Raw genomic sequence first — 18,675 nt, 5'->3', positions numbered from 1 at the left:
TATAACTCTCGTTATAGAGAAACAGAAAAAGGTATGTCTCACTTTGTCAGCGGCTGCTATTATAAATATTCCAACAGAAGAGCTTGAAGTATAAACGGTGTTCTTGATTTTTAAAACTATTCTAAAACCAGCAATTGGCTTTCGCTTTTTTCTCATTACCTTGCCTTCCTCCCAGCGTCAAACTCCATAAGCACCCTCCTCCTATATATATACATACATACATACATACATACATACACAGAATACAGTAGCCTGATGATGTATACATACACACAGACATACACACACACATACATATGTATATCCCCATATGTATATCCCTTTCACGAATCATCTTTTGAGCTTTTATAATGAGTTTTAGAGAAAAGATGCAAATAATTTTGCTTGGAACACAGGCGAGAAATAATTCAAATATTTTTCTTTTAAACAGTCGCTACCATCTGCTGCTTCACGGTGAATTAGAATAATCCGAATCCTTGATAGATCTTACAAGTCGTTTAATAAGAAAAGTCGCGTTCGACAAATTCTCTGTTGATTTAAAAGTTGTGCCACAACTCCCTTTGGCTTGTCCTTTGACCTTTATCGCTGGAGGCCACGTAAAGCAGCTCTACGAAGGATGGGACTCCAGTCTGAATGAAAATAGTCATATTTATACGTATCTGACTTCCAAAAAAACCCTCAATACTTATATAGTTTGAAATATTCATTTTCAATGGAGCGAAATACACATTCGTCTGAACTAGGCGAAAAGTTCCGGTGATCTCACCTTTGTCCCCTTTCCCAAAGACCCACTGTGGGGAAGTTTTTTCACAAGCAAGGCAAAGAGGTCACAAATGATTGCATAACTCTGAGAGACAGACAATTTATTTGGGGTGAACATACCTTTTCGACATAGTCTTATTTGTCAAGTTCAAAAATTCTGTGCTCGTGTGCGTAAGCGCAATGGGGTTTAAACTCGGTGAAAGAAGTGCGTTTCTTTTGTGTGTGGATGAGATGCTAATAATGAAAAGAGGAGGGGGGGGAGAGTCCGAGAAAGTCTTTTTGGTAACTAAGATCGGCATGCCACAAATTAAAAGGAAAGAACGAGACAAACGCCCCTCTCCCTTCCTTCTCGAAGAAGCTTGAATTCGAATTCGCGCCTTGTGAACTTGCCCCGGGAAATTCTAAAGGCGGCTTGAGTGGCGCGTGCGCAAGAGGGCAAAGATCTGGGATGAAGAGTTCGATTGCTGAACATGATCAAAATCCCCCCACCCCACCCCTCAAAGCAGAGAATGTAGTCTCTTTCCTCTCGCCTGGAATCTCCAGTCGCAACTTTTAAAATGCCCGTTCTGCTTGTTAAAACGTTTCCTGTCCAAAACTCAAACTCTCTCCCAAGTCTTTCGAGTTGCCCGCCAAGTCAACCAGGCCCACCCCGCCACAGCGGCTCGCCAGGTCCCGAGTCTTTCTTCGCCTTGCCTCTCCCCCCGCCCCCCCTAACCCAGGGAGGTGGACGGGACGGGGTTCGGTCGTTAAGAGCAGAACATTTTGCTGCCCGCTTTGGGAAAAGCCAGGAAGTCTTTGCCGGAGTCCTGAGGCCCAGTCAGGCCGGCCAGCTGCCCCTTGAGCACGGCGGCTCCGCCCCCCAGCGAGCGCCCCAAGGCTCCCGTCTCCAAGATGGAGCCTTTGGTGGTCGCCCAAGACACTGTGGTGCTGTTCAAGGCCTGGTTCAGAGTACTGTGTCTGAAGAGGGGGTCGTGGAACACGCCGTCCACCCAGTTCCTGAGGTTGGCCACGGGGGAATCCTTCGGGGGCCTCTCCAGGACGCTCGCCGCCTGCGAGGCCCCGACGCCGCTCGCCGCCCCCTGCTGGCGCTTCAGCATGCACGAAGGGTACTCCGCTTGGTTGAGCGAAGTGGCCGTGTGCGCCAGCGACCAGATCCTCGGCTTTCCGCCGCCCTCGAGGAGCGGCGAAGGGGGAGGCGGCTGGGGCTGGTAACACGGCTTGGCCGCGCAGCTTCTCTGCCTGGCGTTCAGCAGCTCCGTCGCCTCGCAGCCTTCCGGCCCCGACACAGGCTCCTTGAGGCAGCTCTTGGTCCTGTCGAGGGGGCTTTCTAGCGAGGCCGCGCCCGTCACCAGAGTGGGTTCCTTGCTTGGCTCGTTGGCGCACGCGCTGCTCTCCACATGGCCGAAGGGTTGAGTTTTCGGCTCGCCCTCCGAGCTTTCCGACTCTAGTGGGTCATAGTCGTCCAGGTCGCTTAAGCCCAGGTCTTTGTCTTCCTTCCCGGACGGCTCTGAGAAGAACAGAAGAGGGGGGAAACTCTGTTGAATTTATTCACGTGTTATCTAGTATTTGCGAATGCAATGGCTCTTCCTTAGAGGGCCTGGCACAAATCATTTCCAAGAATCCCTGTTCTCCTTTGGAGAAACGCCTTGCTTTTCCTCAGAGTCTAACTCTGGTGAATGGTCAGTCACTATTTTGAACTGGTTATTAGAGAACCTAAGACACAGTAGTCGCTTGTCAAAGATTTAAGCAACATTTGAAATGGATAGAGTTGCTGCTTTTGAAGTGAGGTATTTGCTCTAGTTGGAAGAAAATACTTCAAAACTAAATATATCTACCACTCTTTTCCTCTTGCATGTCATTTTACATCTCCAAGTCAGCTTTGAGGTTGGGAGAAGTAACAGTTGAAACAATCATTTGATACCCACCTCCCCCTGCCAGATTAAGCTTGGCACACAGCTGAATGCAGCGACTTTCTCTCCCCACCAGATAAGTACCTTCTCACCGCACATCTGAGAATACCAGTTTCTCAAAAGAATGATATACAGAACTTGCTATAAATCATGCCTTCTAAAAAAAAAAATCTACTTGCTGCTCTAAGAAAGTGTATTTGCTTATAAGGGAGTGGATAGATTTACAACTTAATCACAAAAGATTTAGTGGGTCTATTAGCACAACATCCACAATTTGTTTAGTGTTAATCTTGGTTAGATTTTATTTTTTGAGTTGGGTGTAATGCTTCAGCAAATCAGGTTAATTTGTGGGGCTGTGGGAACATGGATTAACTTGGAAATTAGGTTTAAAGCATGTCATATGAATTCAGCCATTGAGTTGTTTAGGCTATTGGTTTGCACAATGCAACTGCAAGGGTATTGCCTGCTAAGAGGGAAATTTATCCTACTATCAAATCTAGAGTATCCCCTCACAAATAATTTCTCTATAAACCGAGAACAAGGATACACCTGTCCAAGTGTTTCCCCAATAATTATGTGCACAATCCCAGGAACAGATGATGACTGCTTGTTCCAATTTGCTATGGTGAGCAGAAGATTCAGGGAAGCCTTCCCCAACCTGATGCCTCCAAATGTATAGGACTATAGTTCCTAGGTCAATTTGCCATTCTAGTCCAGTGGGTCTGGAAGTCCCCGGGTGGGCAAAACTAATATAGGGAGAAAAAATATAAGCTTGCAGTATTCTAAAGAATGGTTAGGAGATACCCTCAACTTTCTCATTCTTTAGGTTCTCCCCTTGACCTTCTCCCTCCTCGTCCTCCTCGTCCTCCTCCTCGTAGGGTCTTTTTTCATCAGCACACTTGTTCCTTGGGGGCCATGTCATTTTATTCTCTTTCTTGAGCCTCCTCCGGGCATTGGCAAACCAGGTGGAAACCTGTGTCAGGGTCATTTTGGTGATGATGGCCAGCATGATCTTCTCGCCTTTGGTTGGGTAAGGGTTTTTGCGGTGCTCCTGTAGCCAGGCCTTCAGCGTGCTGGTTGTTTCCCGAGTGGCATTTTTCCTCCGTGTCCCTCCATCCATGGTGCTATATCTGTGGTTACAAAGAGTGTGAGAAAAAGAGGATGGGTGCTTAATAGTCCTACCTTTACTCTGACTGGAGAGTATGTCCCACTGCTACCCATGGAATCCAGATTCTCCTAGCTCTCGAATCCTTCATTTGGGGGATAAGACCTGTAAATACTCAACATTTATCCCATCAACAACTGGACTATGTAGAAGCGTGTGGCTGGACTTTGAAGGGCAGGGCGATTTGAAAGTATCACCTTATTCAGCAGAGATTCCTCAGGGAAGGATGGATCAGTCTACAGCAGATGGTTTGCCAAAGAAATGTGGCCTTTGGGAGGAAGTAGTATACAGTTAATGTAAAAGGAATGTGTCAGAATAATATGCCTTTTGGGGTGCTACTTCTCTCCAGTAAAGACCTCCGAGTAACCTCTGCATGCGATGGTAATAAAAATATTTCCTTTTATTAGCAGCAAAATACTCTCTCGCACTCTCATACGTACACACACACACAGAGAGAGAGACATTGGAACTATGCCTGAATATTTAATATACATCATCTAAGAAAAGGTCACCTGCACCCACTGGGCTTAAAAGGTTGAAACAGGGAAAGCGGGGATTCTTGGCGCATGTTCTTTTCAGAAAACAAGTAATAACGAGATCAAAGATAAAAAAGGTTTGTTTAACATGATGTTAAAAGAGGGGGTGTCAACTTTAAGCTATCTGAATTCATGGGAAATATTTGGAAATCTGCCTCTGAAAGAAAGAGAGGAGTATACATAGGGATGAGCTAACAATTGATTCTTCGAGCAAGTTCACACATTCAGATGCCAGTTGTGAAGTGCGAAGTGTTCATGTGTAAAAATGTGATTTATGCATATGTGAAGCAGCCAAGGGAAGGAAAGGGTCATAAATCAGGAAGATAAAACTATGATTAAATCAATGCTGATAGACCAAAATGAGGGAAATATCTAGATTTAAAGTTAAAAATACCACTGACCCTACAATCTCTTTAAAATATTCTTTGTTCATAAGTGCTAAAGTCTGCAAAATACTGAATGGGAGAACAACTAGACAGGGATTCAATCACTAGGGGGAAAACGGTCTTTTCCTTCAGGCTTTCTTCCATAATCAAAGCTTACTTTTATTCCCATTGGGTGACTATTATGTTCAGAGGTTCACCATCTAATCTGGGGAAAGCTCAGCTACTCTAAAACTTTCAGATGTGAATTTCAAAATATTATTTTGTGCTGGACTCAGAGAAACCTTGCAGAAGCTGTTATTTCATAGTGTCTATGCAGTTTCTGAAATTTTCCATGCACATAGACTCAACACAGTCAACTCATTAGCTAGTAAACCAAGGTGGATCTGGCTCTTGATCAGTGAGAGACTGATCTTTGTGTGATCAGTGAGGTATTCATATCAAAATATATAAATAGGAGTTTAAAAATAAGAGCTGTAAGGCCAGAGTGATAAAGAGATTGGAAGAAAGTTATGGGTTTGTGACTACAGACAATAAAAAAGGCTGTACGAAAATGGGCAGGTGCACAGGTAAACCCCTGGAATTCTGCAAGCGGTTTCATTAAGGATTTGCTTTCTGTGGCTTCCTTCTTGGACTGCTTGTAGCAAAAACCAATGCATGCATGTTCAGAAATAAACCTCAGTCTGAAGAACTGCAGTGGTAAATAAATGCAGTGAGACTCTGCAGATCATATTCCTGTAGCTGGTGGAAGTGGATAAGTAAATAAAATGCATTGAATCCTCTAGGTCTTTTCATCTGGCATATATAGGACTGATATATTTTTTTTAATTAAGTAAATAGGATCAGTTTAAAGACAGTTCACATATGCAACAAACATTACTTGGCAACTTCAGTGCATAGATAATTTGTATATCCTATGCTGGGCAATGGGATACTGCCCCTTTTGATTGTCATTGGGGCTCCCCTAACTTCAGTACAGCATTTCAAACCCTTATTAAACTCTTTAAGGAAGGTCCATTATGACCCCTATATCTGTAGTTGGGGATAGTGTGCAATTAAGATAATGGATTTTCTAAGTGTCCATAGTAGGGGGATGTGATCAAATGACTTCCTGATACAGTTTTCAGCCATTACTCTCCATCACCGCCAGGGGAATGTTCCTATAGCTGAAAACTTGGGCTTTTCACAGGGTGGGAAATGCGTTCATAACACCTAATCCAGTGGAGGTTAGAACTATCAGGGGATGAGTAATCCATCTGCACAAATGAGCTCTCAGCTGTAGGCTAGTATACAAGAACATCCCTTTCCAAGGGAAGTCAGCAAAATGTTTCGTCATGCTGAATATCAAATCAGAATCCTAATCTGTATTTTAGCTTAGTATATTTTCACATGCATCGTAGCTTGCTGCTATTCAGGATTACTCATCCAGGTCAACACCATAAGCGATCAGAGGATCAGCATAACTGCTCCACATAAGTGGTGATACCCACCCCCACAAACACATACAGTTAGTTATCTTTAAACCCAATGGGGGAGCAAACAGCCAGTATCCTTCCCCAGCCTCTCCCTTGTCCTGCCTCGCAATTAATAGCTGTTTGTTTCTTACCTGTCATATTGATACTGACTGAGCGTGTGATCGTAGGGATAGTAAGCAGCCGCCTGGGTAATGCCCGCATGTGCAGATCCACTCCCATCCTTCGAATCAAAGCTATTCTAGAACAGGAAAACCAAGGATGGCCCCGATCAGCTCACCCCTTTCCCTGCCAGTAATGGCAAAGCAAAGCAAAGCAAAACCAGGGAGCACTATCTTCTTCCTCACAAGGAAACATAGATGGGAACAAGACAGCAAGACACTCCGTGCAATCAAAAATAAGAGTATTTCCCCCCTAGCAAGAAAATTCCAACCTGATTACCAGCCCAAACTCATGCCTGTTTATTCAAAAACAGATGTGTAATGGGTATTTTTCCAAATCAAACCCACACCCTTGTACTTAAGAATTAATTGTATGCATTCTTCATTCAGGGGGTTCAAAACAGATTGTTATCAATGCAGTAAGTCATTAAGTCTAGGCAAATTATCTTGAAATTGAAAACATCATGGCAGACCACCTTAGAAATACATCTAGAAAGTTGGATCTTTCAGGTATGGAGAAGGATCACCCACATACACTTCACTGAGCACAGTATTATCCATACCGACTTGCAATTTCCCTCCACGAATTAAGGGATTAACACAATTTCCATGTTTTTCAGGAAGTGCTAGCTCTCTATCATGAATTCCCAGATTTACTCTCCTCCTTTGGAACCTGAAATTCTAAACTGCAGTTCTGAACCAGGTTGAAGCTAAAAGTTAAACAAATGAAACTTCAGGAGATGTGGAGATGTGGAGGATCAGACTCCACGTTCTTCCAAGGAGGAACCCACTCCACTAACTACGCACTAATGGTGGTCTTGCCTGAAGCAAATATTCTACACTGACATTTATGTTATATTTAAAATTAATTTTCAGGCGACCAGATCTTTTGCCAGCTCAGTGGATGGAGTTCAGTAGGGGATATTTTATAGAAGATTATGATGAATATGCATCAGGGCTGCAAGATAGGAATTGCTGTATAAATGTGTATAGTGCAGTGTGGTATTGTGTAAAGTGTAAGTGAGGATAGTACGTTTTTACATGCATTCATCTTTGGTTACCAGCCATTGATTATATTATTAGGATATCTGTAGCTGACTGTGGGTTTTCATCCCTACCTGCATGTAATTGGATTGGGGAAGATTGCCGAACCTCTATTAACTTTCCCCCATCAGGTGCCCTACAAGTGTGGTGGGCATCAGTTTTTTCCAAGGCATGTAGATTTCCCCAGGTCATGGAAAAATATCTGAACCACTGATTTTAGAGGGGCTAAATTGTATTTTTACTGCAAATTCCTACCTTTTAAAAAACCCTAACCCAGTTCGTTTTTGAGTGTTTTGAGGTTTACTTTCTAAAGTTGAGCTTCCATCCCCAACCCTAGAGGTTGATCTTAAGATCTGGGCAAGCCAGACTGGTGGCCAATCTAGGTTTTCTGAAGTGGTTTACAGTACATTAAGTCTCTTAAGAATAGCAGGTAGGCCTTGTTACTTTCCTTGAGAAAATTCAGGGCACAGCAGCGGCAGAGAGAGACTTACCAAGGAATAGAAAGCGGATGCCTCTGTCCCATAAGTGACGTAATTGCCGTAGCCTTGAGTGTTTGTGTAGGGATTCCCATAGACTCCCAAAGCAGCTGCTGAATTGAGTTCGTGCCTGGCTGTGGCCAGCAGCCTGCTCTCATACACTGGACAGTAGACAGGGGTCTGAGTGGAAGGTGCTGCTCCTGAGTCTGCCAAGGACCTACCACTGGTCTCACAGCAAGTTGACAAGGAGTTGGTGGTCATCAGGAACTAGAAGAAAGAACGGGATGGTGAAAAAGAGAGACACCTGGGAATCAATGAGGCTGGTTAGCCGACCCACCAATCAGTTATGTAAGGTACATTTTGATGCCAAATCACAGAACTTAGTTCTGGAGCAAACATTGCCACTGATTTCAAGGCAAATTATTTGCAGTTTCTCAAAGTTAATACATCTGGAATAAACTTCTCCCTTTCCTGTCCTCCACATGTGTCCAATTCTGGGGTTTTAGAGTTAACATCATCTCACCCAGGGTAATAAGAGTGTTATTCCACTCTTGAAACAGGAAAGTAGTCATCTGCAGAATCCAACCCCAGCAATAGTTTGAACTCTCAAAGGTCACAGCAACCCTTGGCATATCTGCTCAGATACAGCAATATGTCCTACTCAGCTCAATGGGTTAATTCTCAGATGACTATTCTTCTGAGCAAAATCTAATCTGGCTGTGAAGAAAAGTGTGCATGGAATACATACGTAGCTGCTCTCTAAAATCCCTAGAAGAAACCAATGAAAGAATAATGCACCTGGCCGGAATAAGTATTTTAGATTTTATATATTAATTGCTTCACCAGTATATGGACCAAGTAGTAGTGTGGAGAAAGCACTTGAAGAGGGGAAAGCTAGTTGAAAAGAGAAAATACTTTACGGAATTCATTCTTTCCAAGGAGAAAACTGTTTCTACTGACGCTGGCAGAATATTCCTCTTGGATCTTCCTCATAACATTTCCCCCTTAATAAAAAGCTCCAGAGTTCTTCTGGGAAATATGCTCCCAGGTCCTTGGTGAAAATTATTTAATAATTGTTTATAACAGCCATTCCAGGATTCAGGTAACATTTAATCCACCCACCTTCCTTGAGCAATGGATTGCTTAATCTAAAGATACAGAAAGCCATTCCATCGGAGACTGATTTTGGTGGATCTTAAGAGGAATTGCCTGCCTGGTGGGTTTTTGTGGGCCTGCTTAATCCATCCAACCCTTTCTTTCCCAGGTGCTCAGTCATATGGATTGACCTTTCTGCCCATCTAGAAGCAGAACAGAATGGAAGCCCAACTGATGGTGCCGAGTGTTGTGAGAATCAAAGACAGTTTACATATTCGCTTAGTTAGGATTCGGCTTCATGGAAGATTAAATGGGACTTAATTGTGAGTAGACAAATTGGACTGGGCTGTTACACTGCAGTTTCCCTCCCAAAATGTTTCTCTCTTACTGTTCACAGTCCTCTCTCCACCCCCAATAGATTGTTTCCAACTGAACTTTATTTTGCATTGATGGGTGGGTGATCTTACTCTGAAGTAAGACACACTGACTGCAAAGGCATTCCATTCATCAAGCATAATTATCAGGGTGAAAATGATTTTTTTAAGCTTCCACATTTCTATCTTGCAGTCCTGGATTTAAGTGCTTTTGATTTCAGTGAGACTTACTTTCATATCAGCATTGCCTTCTAGAAAGAAAAACCAACTTTTCCACGTTTATCTTTAGTGGGAAATTTTGAAGGGGGAGGGGAATTCCAGTGCAATATTTGGCAAGGTCTCTGTAAGACTGATCTTACCTGAGGTGCAGATGAATAAGGGTATCCAAACTGGGGGTAGGACATGGCAACAAGAGTGCTCTCAAGGTTCAGGAAGCAGAAGCGTTGGGATTGTGAGAGTGGGAGGCAGCCTCACTGTCGCTTCTGGTCCAGATGAGTGAATAACTCGGGCTTCCAGGGGCCCTAGAGTACCAAGCACAAAAATTACATTGAATTTTTCTACTGACCTTGCATATATATTTTTCCCATCCACAGGCAGCGGAAGGCGGGGAGCGGCGGTGGCGAAAGATGACCCGTCTCTCCATCCGCAGGTCAAGTCCAGTAACATCTGACGCCAGGAAAGACCCCCACAGGCCCTGCCCCTGCCTCGTCTGTTTGGTTCGGGTGGTGGGTTCCCTTTGAGGGATTGGACTGCGGCGCCCAAGGCAGCGCAGATCACCTCAGAGTTACCTTTCTCGGTGGGGCCACCGTTTCGGCCGTGGATCAGTGCAACGAAGCCCAAGTTCAACGGGACCGAAGTCTGTGGCGCCCCGAGAGAGCCATACGAGGGCGAAGATCCCGGAGCGGCCCCCCACCTACCCCAAAATAAGGCTTCGGAGCAAGAGGAATCTATGTTACGCTCGGACTCTTCCACCCCCCCGCCCCCGTTTCCCGGCGCGCCTGCGCGGGATCACTGAAGGGTGGTAAGCACTTTTAATTAGAAATTAATTAATGAGCAGCTGCCTGCCGCTTCTCGCTCCCCGCCCTGTAGTCATCAGTCCCACTTACAAACGAGGCCGACAAGGGACGCGCGCCAGCAACGCTTTTAAATCAACAGTTGAAAACAGCTCCGACGCTGACAGCCAAGCGCACCGAGCGGAGACCCCGCTGCTCGCCCTCGCCTCCGATCCTATGCTCCACAGCTCTCGCTGCTCCCATTCGGAGCAAACTTTTTTCCTCTCTTCTCGCTGTTTTAGGAGAGTGGGAATTGTTTCAAAAGGCACTTTTGGGTGGGTGGAAGGGGTTATCTAAAACAGGTGTCTCCAACCTTGGCCACTTTAAGCCTGGAGGACTTCAACTCCCAGAATTCCCAAGCCATCTGGCTGGGGAATTCTGGGAGTTGAAGTTCTCCAGGCTTAAAGTGGCCAAGGTTGGAGACACCCGATCTAAAAGACATCAGGTGGTGAGGATTTCTGTGCCCTGTTATGGAGGGACGGAACTACTACATTTGATCAAGTCTGGTATATGATCCACAGCATTTAGCAAATACCTCGAAGTACTGGTGGCATTTTTGCCCAACAGTCAAAAGCATTTAATATGCAAACATTGACACCCCTCCCCAAGGTAGGACAGTGTTATCATCCTGACCTCGAAGTAGACAAAAGGCAATGCTTGTTAGTAGATGCAAGATGGAGAAAGAGACTGGGGAGTTGACACATTGATCTCTTCAGTCGCTCTGACTTGTTCTGACCAGTATCTCCACACAATGTTGGTCTATGTGTAAGTGAGGCTCTGATGAAATACTTACTTGCTACTGGTCAGTTTTCATTTCTTATTGGAAGACATGGTCTGCAACACTCTCAAGTGGGTCTTTTAGATATCTGGTTTCTAGGGCTATTATATTGCTTTTCAAGTCCTTTGATTTATTTATCACAAGCATAAATTATCAGCTGGAATCTGGTAGGTGGATGGAAATCACTTTATTGCTCTTGTTTTAGGATTCATCTCTTTTTATAATCTTCCACATATTTGAAACGATGCTGAGAAGCAATTAAAAAAATAAGGATGTTTTTCTCTGTCTCTGACAGAGTGAAGGTTCATCATCTATGACTAGCAAACTTTGGTTCTGTTCTGCAAAGTTCAGTCCTGTTCCATCTAAATCTAGATAACATTCATCACAGCTCCAGAATTCTACCTAACCATTCTAAAAGCAATGTGCTAATAAGAAGCAAAAATAGCATTATTTTCCCTTCCAAACAAAGCCTGATTATTTAAGCTTTTAAAATCAGTAAGAATGGAGAACTCTTCAAACACAGAGCCATAGGATGGGAGGGAGCCTCCCAAACCAACAATTTGGCAATGCTTACATTACAACGAACCAGATACTTAATCCATGGTAGTGGTGGGGAACTGAACCCAATTTTATTAAACTTGTATTGCACAGAGACACTTGCTATGCTTCTGTCTGATCTGGCTAAGACTGTAACATAGCCAAAGTGGACCTGGGGAGTTGGAAGCAGGAAAAGATGGAAGCATTAGATCAGATGTTACAACCACACAGAGAATATTAAAAGAGAAAAGCCATCCTACTATAAGCTCAAAACATGCCTAATGTGTGTAATTTGTGTCCAAGTTTAGTTGGTTTGAATGCTAAATATTTAGCAAAACACTGACAATTGTTCTCAAGTCTGTTGCTAGGCCCTTTTAATCTGAATATTAAATGCATTTAAGTATTTAATTGTTGTGCAGTATTTTCACATTTAACGAGAATAATTGCTCAAGCCCTCTGGATTTCCCTGTTAGGTTAAATCACTAACACCATTGCTACAGAAAGGCTTCACTGATGTCACAGCCAGATCCTTAATTAATTTTAATAGTGTTGGAATTTCTGAATTGTGAATGCTTCACTAGGAGAGCCCAGGAGGCAGGAGTTCAAAAGACCATCCCCTAATTTTTAAAGCATTCGGGGAGATTCTTAGACTGGAATCCTACACAATGAACATTTGGGGATTATGGTTGTATTACTGAGCATGCGTGCTTAGGAACTCATGCTTGGCTGTACTTACATCCCAGATAAAAAAGAGATAGTTTGAGACTCATATTGAGTCAACCCATGAAGTTTTGGAAGAGCGTTCAAGATAAAAAGTGTGTGTGTGTGGGGGGGAAATGGTATCTCAGTAACTGTTGGAGGTGAGTAGCAGTATAGATGTATACAGATGCAAGTCATTGCTTGCCCTTCCCTTCCCCAACATTTATTCCCATCCTGTTTATTATTAATCCTAAAGTAATCCTTTATTTAAATGACCATTTATTTCCAAGTGAGCAGATATACAAAGATGCCCTTAAATCATCACCACTTCCTTACACTTGGATGAAGGTAACTTAAGGGCTGAATTTAAAACAGTCTGTTCAGGAAGCCTACTCAGGGGCCTTAGCAGGGTTAAATGCTATTTTTATTGAGCCTAAAGTCATTTAACAGTGGCACACAGACTCTAAATCCAAGAAAATTTGTCTGAACCTACTGAGGTGAGGCCCAGTTTTAAGAGGCTTTGGTGCCCAACACGTACCTTCCTCATCCCAATCCTAGGCGAATGCTACAAAAAAAAGAGACGCAGTTATCCCACAAACACCTGCCCTTCTTTTTTTTACAGAAATTTAAAAAAAACTAAGATTTATGTCATTGCCCTTTCTTGAAGCTCAAGGTTGACCGCTCCATTCTGCCTATTGGTAGAGCTAGTTCTAGGTTAGGAGGTTAGAATGAGAAATTCTTGCAAGGATGGAAAGTCTTCAAAGCACACACCCCTTCTCCTTTTCCTCCCTTGCTTAGGCCTTCTTGCTAAGATCAGGGCACCCCACCCTGACCCAGGTTATGTCTGGGTGCTTGGGAGAGGAAGGGCAGGAGAAAGAAATACTTCTTTGAAAAGGGGAGTCCCTGAGCTTGGATATCTTGCAATGGGCAACTAACCAGCTCCTCTGGAGTTTTGCAAGCCTCCCGGTGCATTTGTAGTGGGAAGGGCAGCTGGGGTGGAGGGAGGGGAGGGCAGAAGTGCAGACTTGCTCAGAGAGCTTGCCTGGGTTCAGACATGTGAATAGCCCCAGGGTCACACTCTAATTAATGGCGATGTTCCCTTCTTCTCCCCAGCTGGAAGACTTGGTGCCTCCCAGGGACGAATCTGCCCGCTCTGACAGCTCGATTGAGGGTGATGGATGACTATCTGGAGACCGCAGTACACCTCATATAATCCTATCTGCTGCGTAATTGCTGTAAATTGCCGAGGCAAAAGCTTGGCTCTAGGAAGGTTGGGTTTTCGCAATAACGGCCCCTTCAAAAATGAGACGGCCTCGATCCCAAGCGCGCCCCTGGAAAAGAGGTCCTTGCAGGATCCCGGTGCTAGCAGTGACCTTTTTACCTGGAGAAGAGGCGGCACTCTTCATTTCGTCCATAAGCCAGTTCATTTCATTAAATGTCTGCAATTTTAGGAAGCTACTAAAAAAAAGCTGACTTCCAAGTAACCACTAGGTTCTCCGCGTTTTTCCAAAGTCCCATTTGAGGGGAAGGGGACGCAAAGAGCAACTGAAGGTGAGTTTCAAACGGAGGGGAAGCGAAGCTTGTCTTGGATCCATTTCTTCTATCTATCTATCCCTCCCGGTTTCTTCCCCAGCTGCTTTGTCGAGAGAACGAGTAGCTGAACAGATTTCTCCAGAATGCGCAACGGAGGTGAGGGGACCTTAGGAATTTAAGAGAAAGGTTTCGATCCCTGGAAGGTCTTCATTCCTCCTCCCCAAGTGAGCCGGGCTTGATGTTTTCAGATCTTACGCCATAGCAAAAAGCAAAGGCCTTTCCAAACACTGCAGTCCGAAAAGGAAGGCGGTCTTCTGGAGCCTGCGTCCTTTGCAAGGCGCAAGGGCAACTTTCCAGATTGTGTCGGACAAGCACCCCCAGGGAAGAGGGGGAGGGCGCGGGAGGGGCGGGAACCCAAAGCACGAGCATAGAGAGCTAGGGTTGAGTCGGTTGGCACTGGCACTGACATAGAGAAGCATTCCTCGGGGGGGAGGAGGCAAGTCGCGTTTCCTGCAGGGAAAACTTTCACTTTTTAAAGGCGTAGCCGGCATTGGAGATTCCTGAATCATTTCAAGCGGTTTGCCGGGCTCTTGGCGCGTAGCAGCTCCATCCCGGTCGATTGCATCAGATGGTCCTATCTAGGCAGCGAGCAGTATATTGTTTGATTTGGGTTAAGGATCGCCAGAGGCTTGCTTCTCAGTAAGAGAATCTAGATGAGAATAGAAGGGGTTCTCTTTATTCCCTTTCTCTAGGTGCTCAAAGACCCCCAACTTCCCAAAAGCAACCGAACACCTCTGAGCGCCCGAAACGGGTGGCAACTTTCCTTAAAGCGAAAAGCGAAGAGCGGTCCTCCCGGGCTCGGCTGAAGGAAACTGGAGTTTGCGGGACCGCCAATGAAGCCACCCTGGGAAACGGCAGGGGAGGCCTCGCGAGGCGCCTGAAACAATCCTTCCAACCAGTTTAACTCCGAAGAATGTTCAGTCTCGGGAGAGGTCGGCTGAAGTGGAGGCTGCTTCGAATCCACGAACCTAAAGCCCAGTTGGTACGAGGAGGAAATCCCCCCGGAACGCGGAAAGATTGCTAAACCAAGCCCAGTCTTAGCTGGGTTTGTGGACTGCAACGCGCAGGGGCCACCGGGGTGGGTATGGGTGCAGCTTCTCTGATCGCCAAAGTAGCCCAACCTTTGACGCCGCATTTAGGGGAAGGGGGTGGGAGGAAGGGCGGTCAAGAGACCTTGGAGGTGGGGAGAGCTTCGCGAGGATTTTCAACCCCCGATTTAGGTACTAGTCCCGTCCCCACAGCCTTCCTGCCCTGGGACTTCGCCGGATATCTCAGTTTCCCTCCCTCCTCAACCCCGAAAGAGTTCTTTCTTTTAGGCGCTGCTCCAGAGTTTGCGAGGGGAATTTTTGCCGCCGATTTCGGAAGGAGAGGGTTCCCTCCGAAGTCCTGGCCGAAGGCGACTTTCTTCTGTTCCTGTTGCTTGAACGCTGGTGGCCCGATTGGCGCTGATTTAAACATCGATCCCGCTTCTGCGTGCAGCGTAGCACCTTCTTCTGAACCAGATTGACTTGGGTGTCAAGTCGCCGGCGGCCGAGTTTTGAAGTTTTAGAGGGCTGGGACGGGACATACTCCGGTGCCTACTGATGGGTTAAGTTAGCCTCCTCTTATCCAGAGAAAGAACGGCGGTCTGCGCTAAGAATTCAGAAACGAGACCTACTGTGCAGGGTAAAGAATGCCAATCCCTGTAAAGCGTTTCCCTCCGCATTTGTCACCTTCTCCAATCTAGTCTTTCAGATGTCGGGACTAGTCTCATTATACCCAACACTGCCGCTGGGGACGATGGGCGCTGTAGTCTGATGCGTTTTGAAGCGCTCCCTTATTTTCTTCAGCCGGCTTCCATTAAAAAAAAAACACACACCAAAAAACCATCTTTCCCAGCTATTCGGCTTCTTACCTCCGAATCGTACTCCATATCGCTTTCACCTCAACCTTTAGAGGAGGCAGGAACAGTGACAAGCGATAGCGTCCCGTAAGACAGAGCTCCGAATTTTTTTTTAATCTCACTTACCCGGCTATCCAGAGGAAAGTGTGGCCGCGCGCATTCGCGGGTAGCATTCCCTAAATACCAAATCGCAAAAGTAATACAAGACATAAGAGTTCTAGAGAGACCAACGAACGCCCCCCCGCCCTCAGCACAAGAGTTCGCCTATCTGCGGTGCGACAAAATAAATAAATAAAAATAAAATCCAAAAGGAGTAAGTGATACTAAAGGCAGGCGAAAAGGATCCAATACCCAATAAACTCTACACTTTAGAAAGAGGCAGAGAAACGTGGGCACGTCTGCAGGATTCCTCTGCGCGCGCATGTTTGTATTTACTCAAAATTAGATGTCTCTTATCTTTTCCCCCCCCCCAAGAGTAGTTGAAACCTGGAGGCAGTACGGGAAAAGGCCCAGCGGTTTAGACAGGTGCTCTGCAAGATGTCAGAGGGAGGCGATCTGGCTGGCAGATGCAGAATAGTAAAAGAAACGCTTGTCGGCCAGGTGCACCAGAGTTTTCCAGCCGCCATTCGTCTCAACTGCCCAGAAATTACTAACTCAAGTTCTCAATGGAAAGGCTTCAGCTCGGATTGCACTCCGCAATTCGTCCGCGGGCACTAAATTACGAAATGGGGTATTCCTATCCATTTCTCATCTCGGTGACGCGCGTATGTAGGGGGGTGGGGTGGGGTGGAGTGGGGGTAGGGTTAGGGGTGGGGAGGAGAGTTGTGTTCCTGAATTTATTTACGTGACAGATAACTCCAAACGAAGCCAGCGGGTGTCCTGCTGAGTAAGAAGGCTAAACTGCCTTCCTTCCCCAACTGTTTATTTCAGGGAAGCCTGCCCGGCTAAATGCCCCGTGCAAATACAAAGGGGTATCCTTCGCTTAGGATGGTGCTGAACGTAATCTCTCGGACGAAACCTTCGCGGCTGCACCCATTGATTTTAAAGATCTGCCCGCCCAGAACGCTTGGACCTCTTCTCTTCTCTTCCCTCCTTCCTTCCTTCCTTCCTTCCTTCCTTCCTTCCTTCCTTCCTTCCTTCCTTCCCTCCCTCCCTCCCTTCCTTCCTTCCTTCCTTTTCCCCCAGTCGAAACTCCACACGGAAGTTTTGAGGCGTTTGCCTTTTGCATGCCTTCTATAAGGGCGGTGTAATGGGCAGTAATATCACAGAGCAGCTGCAAGCAAAACAAAATTCCTTGTTAGCTCAAAACCAGGTGGGGTTCAGTTACCACTGTGGGTAACAACCGGGACCCCCGTTACCTTTCTCTCGCGGCTTTACATTGCGGCAGAATCATCAGCTACACTGCGCTCCTCTTCGGCGGGACAATCCCTGAGTAACTTCAGCCCAATTCAGCCCAGTGAGCTTCTTTACGACGAAAGCCAGCTGGGATCTCCTTCTCAAGTCCCGCTATCTAGGCAGACCTAGCCCAGAGCTGCGAAAATCATAAATGGGAGGCTCTTCCGAGCATGTGCAGAGCGCCGCACCGTCACCACCGAGTCAAAGAGAACCCCTTTCCTTCCCGTAAGAATTCGTGGATTCGATTTCAACTGGACGTATCTCGCCCTTTAGGAAAAAGAAAAAAAGACAACACAAAAATAGGCTCGCAAAACCCTACGTTCCCGCAACGGGGAGTAAGTAACCTGTATTGAATCCACTCACTCCTCGGTAGACAAGGAAAGGGTTCCACTTGGAAAAGTCTCGCCCGGCGCACCAGCTTTTACACCGACACGACCCGCAATCCCACAGGCTTGAACACAAGCTGAGACTTCTCTGAATCCGCCAAACTTTCATAAACCAAGATCATCAAACGTGGCTCGCTGTCTCCCTCCCGCCCCCCCCCTTTTCCGCTGATACCCACGAAAGTTACACTCTCCAAACCAGCCGGCTTCTTTCGATCCCCTCCCCCCGCGCGTCCCTTTCCCCCCAATAAACAGCGGTGCCAACGCTGGGATGATTGATCGCCGGCCGTTGCTCTCACCTCCAGCTCGCGGTTCCTCCTTATTCAAGGCGGCTTTTGCTGCCGAAAGACAGGCTGAGGACGTGGGCGGGGGGTGGGGGGTGGGAAGGCGGAGGGGCCCGAAAAGCCAGACCCGGAGAGAAGTCGGGGTTGCGCCTTCCTTGGACTGGCGATTCACGCCGGGCTGCGCCTAGGCTCGGCGGGCGAGGGCTTGTCCGTGGCAAAGGGGGGCCGCCTCTCTCCGCCTCAGCCGCTGCGGTTCGCTTTGGAGGAGGAGGAGGGAGCGGCAGCGGCAGCCGCGCGCTAATGGAGACATTGCTCAGTGTATATGGAATACCTGACTGGAGTTAGCCCGGCTCGTGAGTGCCTCCAGTCCCCAGGCGCCCCAGTCACTTCACTAACCCCCTGTAACCGGAGTGACGTTCGAGTGAATAGCTGCGCTCGGCGCGCGCCTCTCTCCCCACCTCCGCACCTCCTGATTAACACTTTCCCTCGCTGGCGGCTCTGCTATTGCCGCCGCCGCCGCCCGCCGCCGCCGCCGCCTTGTTTTGCTGCTGCTGCTGCTTGCTTTGCTGCTGCTGCCGCCGCCGCCGCCGCCGCCGCCGCCCTCGCCTCAGCTCCTCACTTTGGTTGGGGGGCTGTTGCCAGCGCGGGTTCGAAACGGGCGTTGCTAAAGAAAGCCGGAAAACACCCCCCTTTC

The 18,675-nt window shown here is 46.7% G+C and overlaps 1 protein-coding gene across 2 annotated transcripts; it reads right to left on the bottom strand.

Moving 5' to 3' along the window:
• Positions 1-836: 836 nt before the first annotated feature.
• On the bottom strand, positions 837-18,446 carry IRX4 (iroquois homeobox 4). 2 transcript variants are annotated; one of them, XM_087930681.1, is made up of 8 exons: positions 17,997-18,446; positions 17,278-17,581; positions 12,938-13,009; positions 9,738-9,899; positions 7,925-8,176; positions 6,363-6,469; positions 3,477-3,802; positions 837-2,269 (listed from the first exon to the last, which is right to left on the bottom strand). In XM_087930681.1, exons 4-8 carry the CDS (start codon positions 9,780-9,782, stop codon positions 1,509-1,511), a joined length of 1,491 nt encoding a protein of 496 aa, XP_087786807.1. In that variant the 5' UTR covers positions 9,783-9,899; positions 12,938-13,009; positions 17,278-17,581; positions 17,997-18,446; the 3' UTR covers positions 837-1,508. The 2 variants fall into 2 exon arrangements, with proteins under 2 accessions (XP_087786807.1, XP_087786806.1); XM_087930680.1 differs by lacking the exon at positions 12,938-13,009.
• Between the last annotated feature and the right edge of the window lie 229 nt (positions 18,447-18,675).

This window comes from Pseudonaja textilis, chromosome 3 (assembly GCF_049901715.1).
Source record: "Pseudonaja textilis isolate UNSWEBS1 chromosome 3, rPseTex1.2, whole genome shotgun sequence".
Lineage (NCBI taxonomy): Eukaryota > Metazoa > Chordata > Lepidosauria > Squamata > Elapidae > Pseudonaja > Pseudonaja textilis.
Note: the sequence above shows the minus strand (reverse complement) of the source record. Positions and strands in the feature narration are given on the sequence as shown.

Coding starts and splice junctions, on each gene's coding strand:
- IRX4 (XM_087930681.1), bottom strand. CDS start 9,782: ATGTCCTACCCCCAGTTTGGATACCCTTATTCATCTGCACCTCAG. Junction 8,177..9,737: donor CTTATTCATCTGCACCTCAG/GTAAGATCAGTC, acceptor TCTTTCTTCTAG/TTCCTGATGACCACCAACTC. Junction 6,470..7,924: donor CATCCGCTTTCTATTCCTTG/GTAAGTCTCTCT, acceptor TTCCTGTTCTAG/AATAGCTTTGATTCGAAGGA.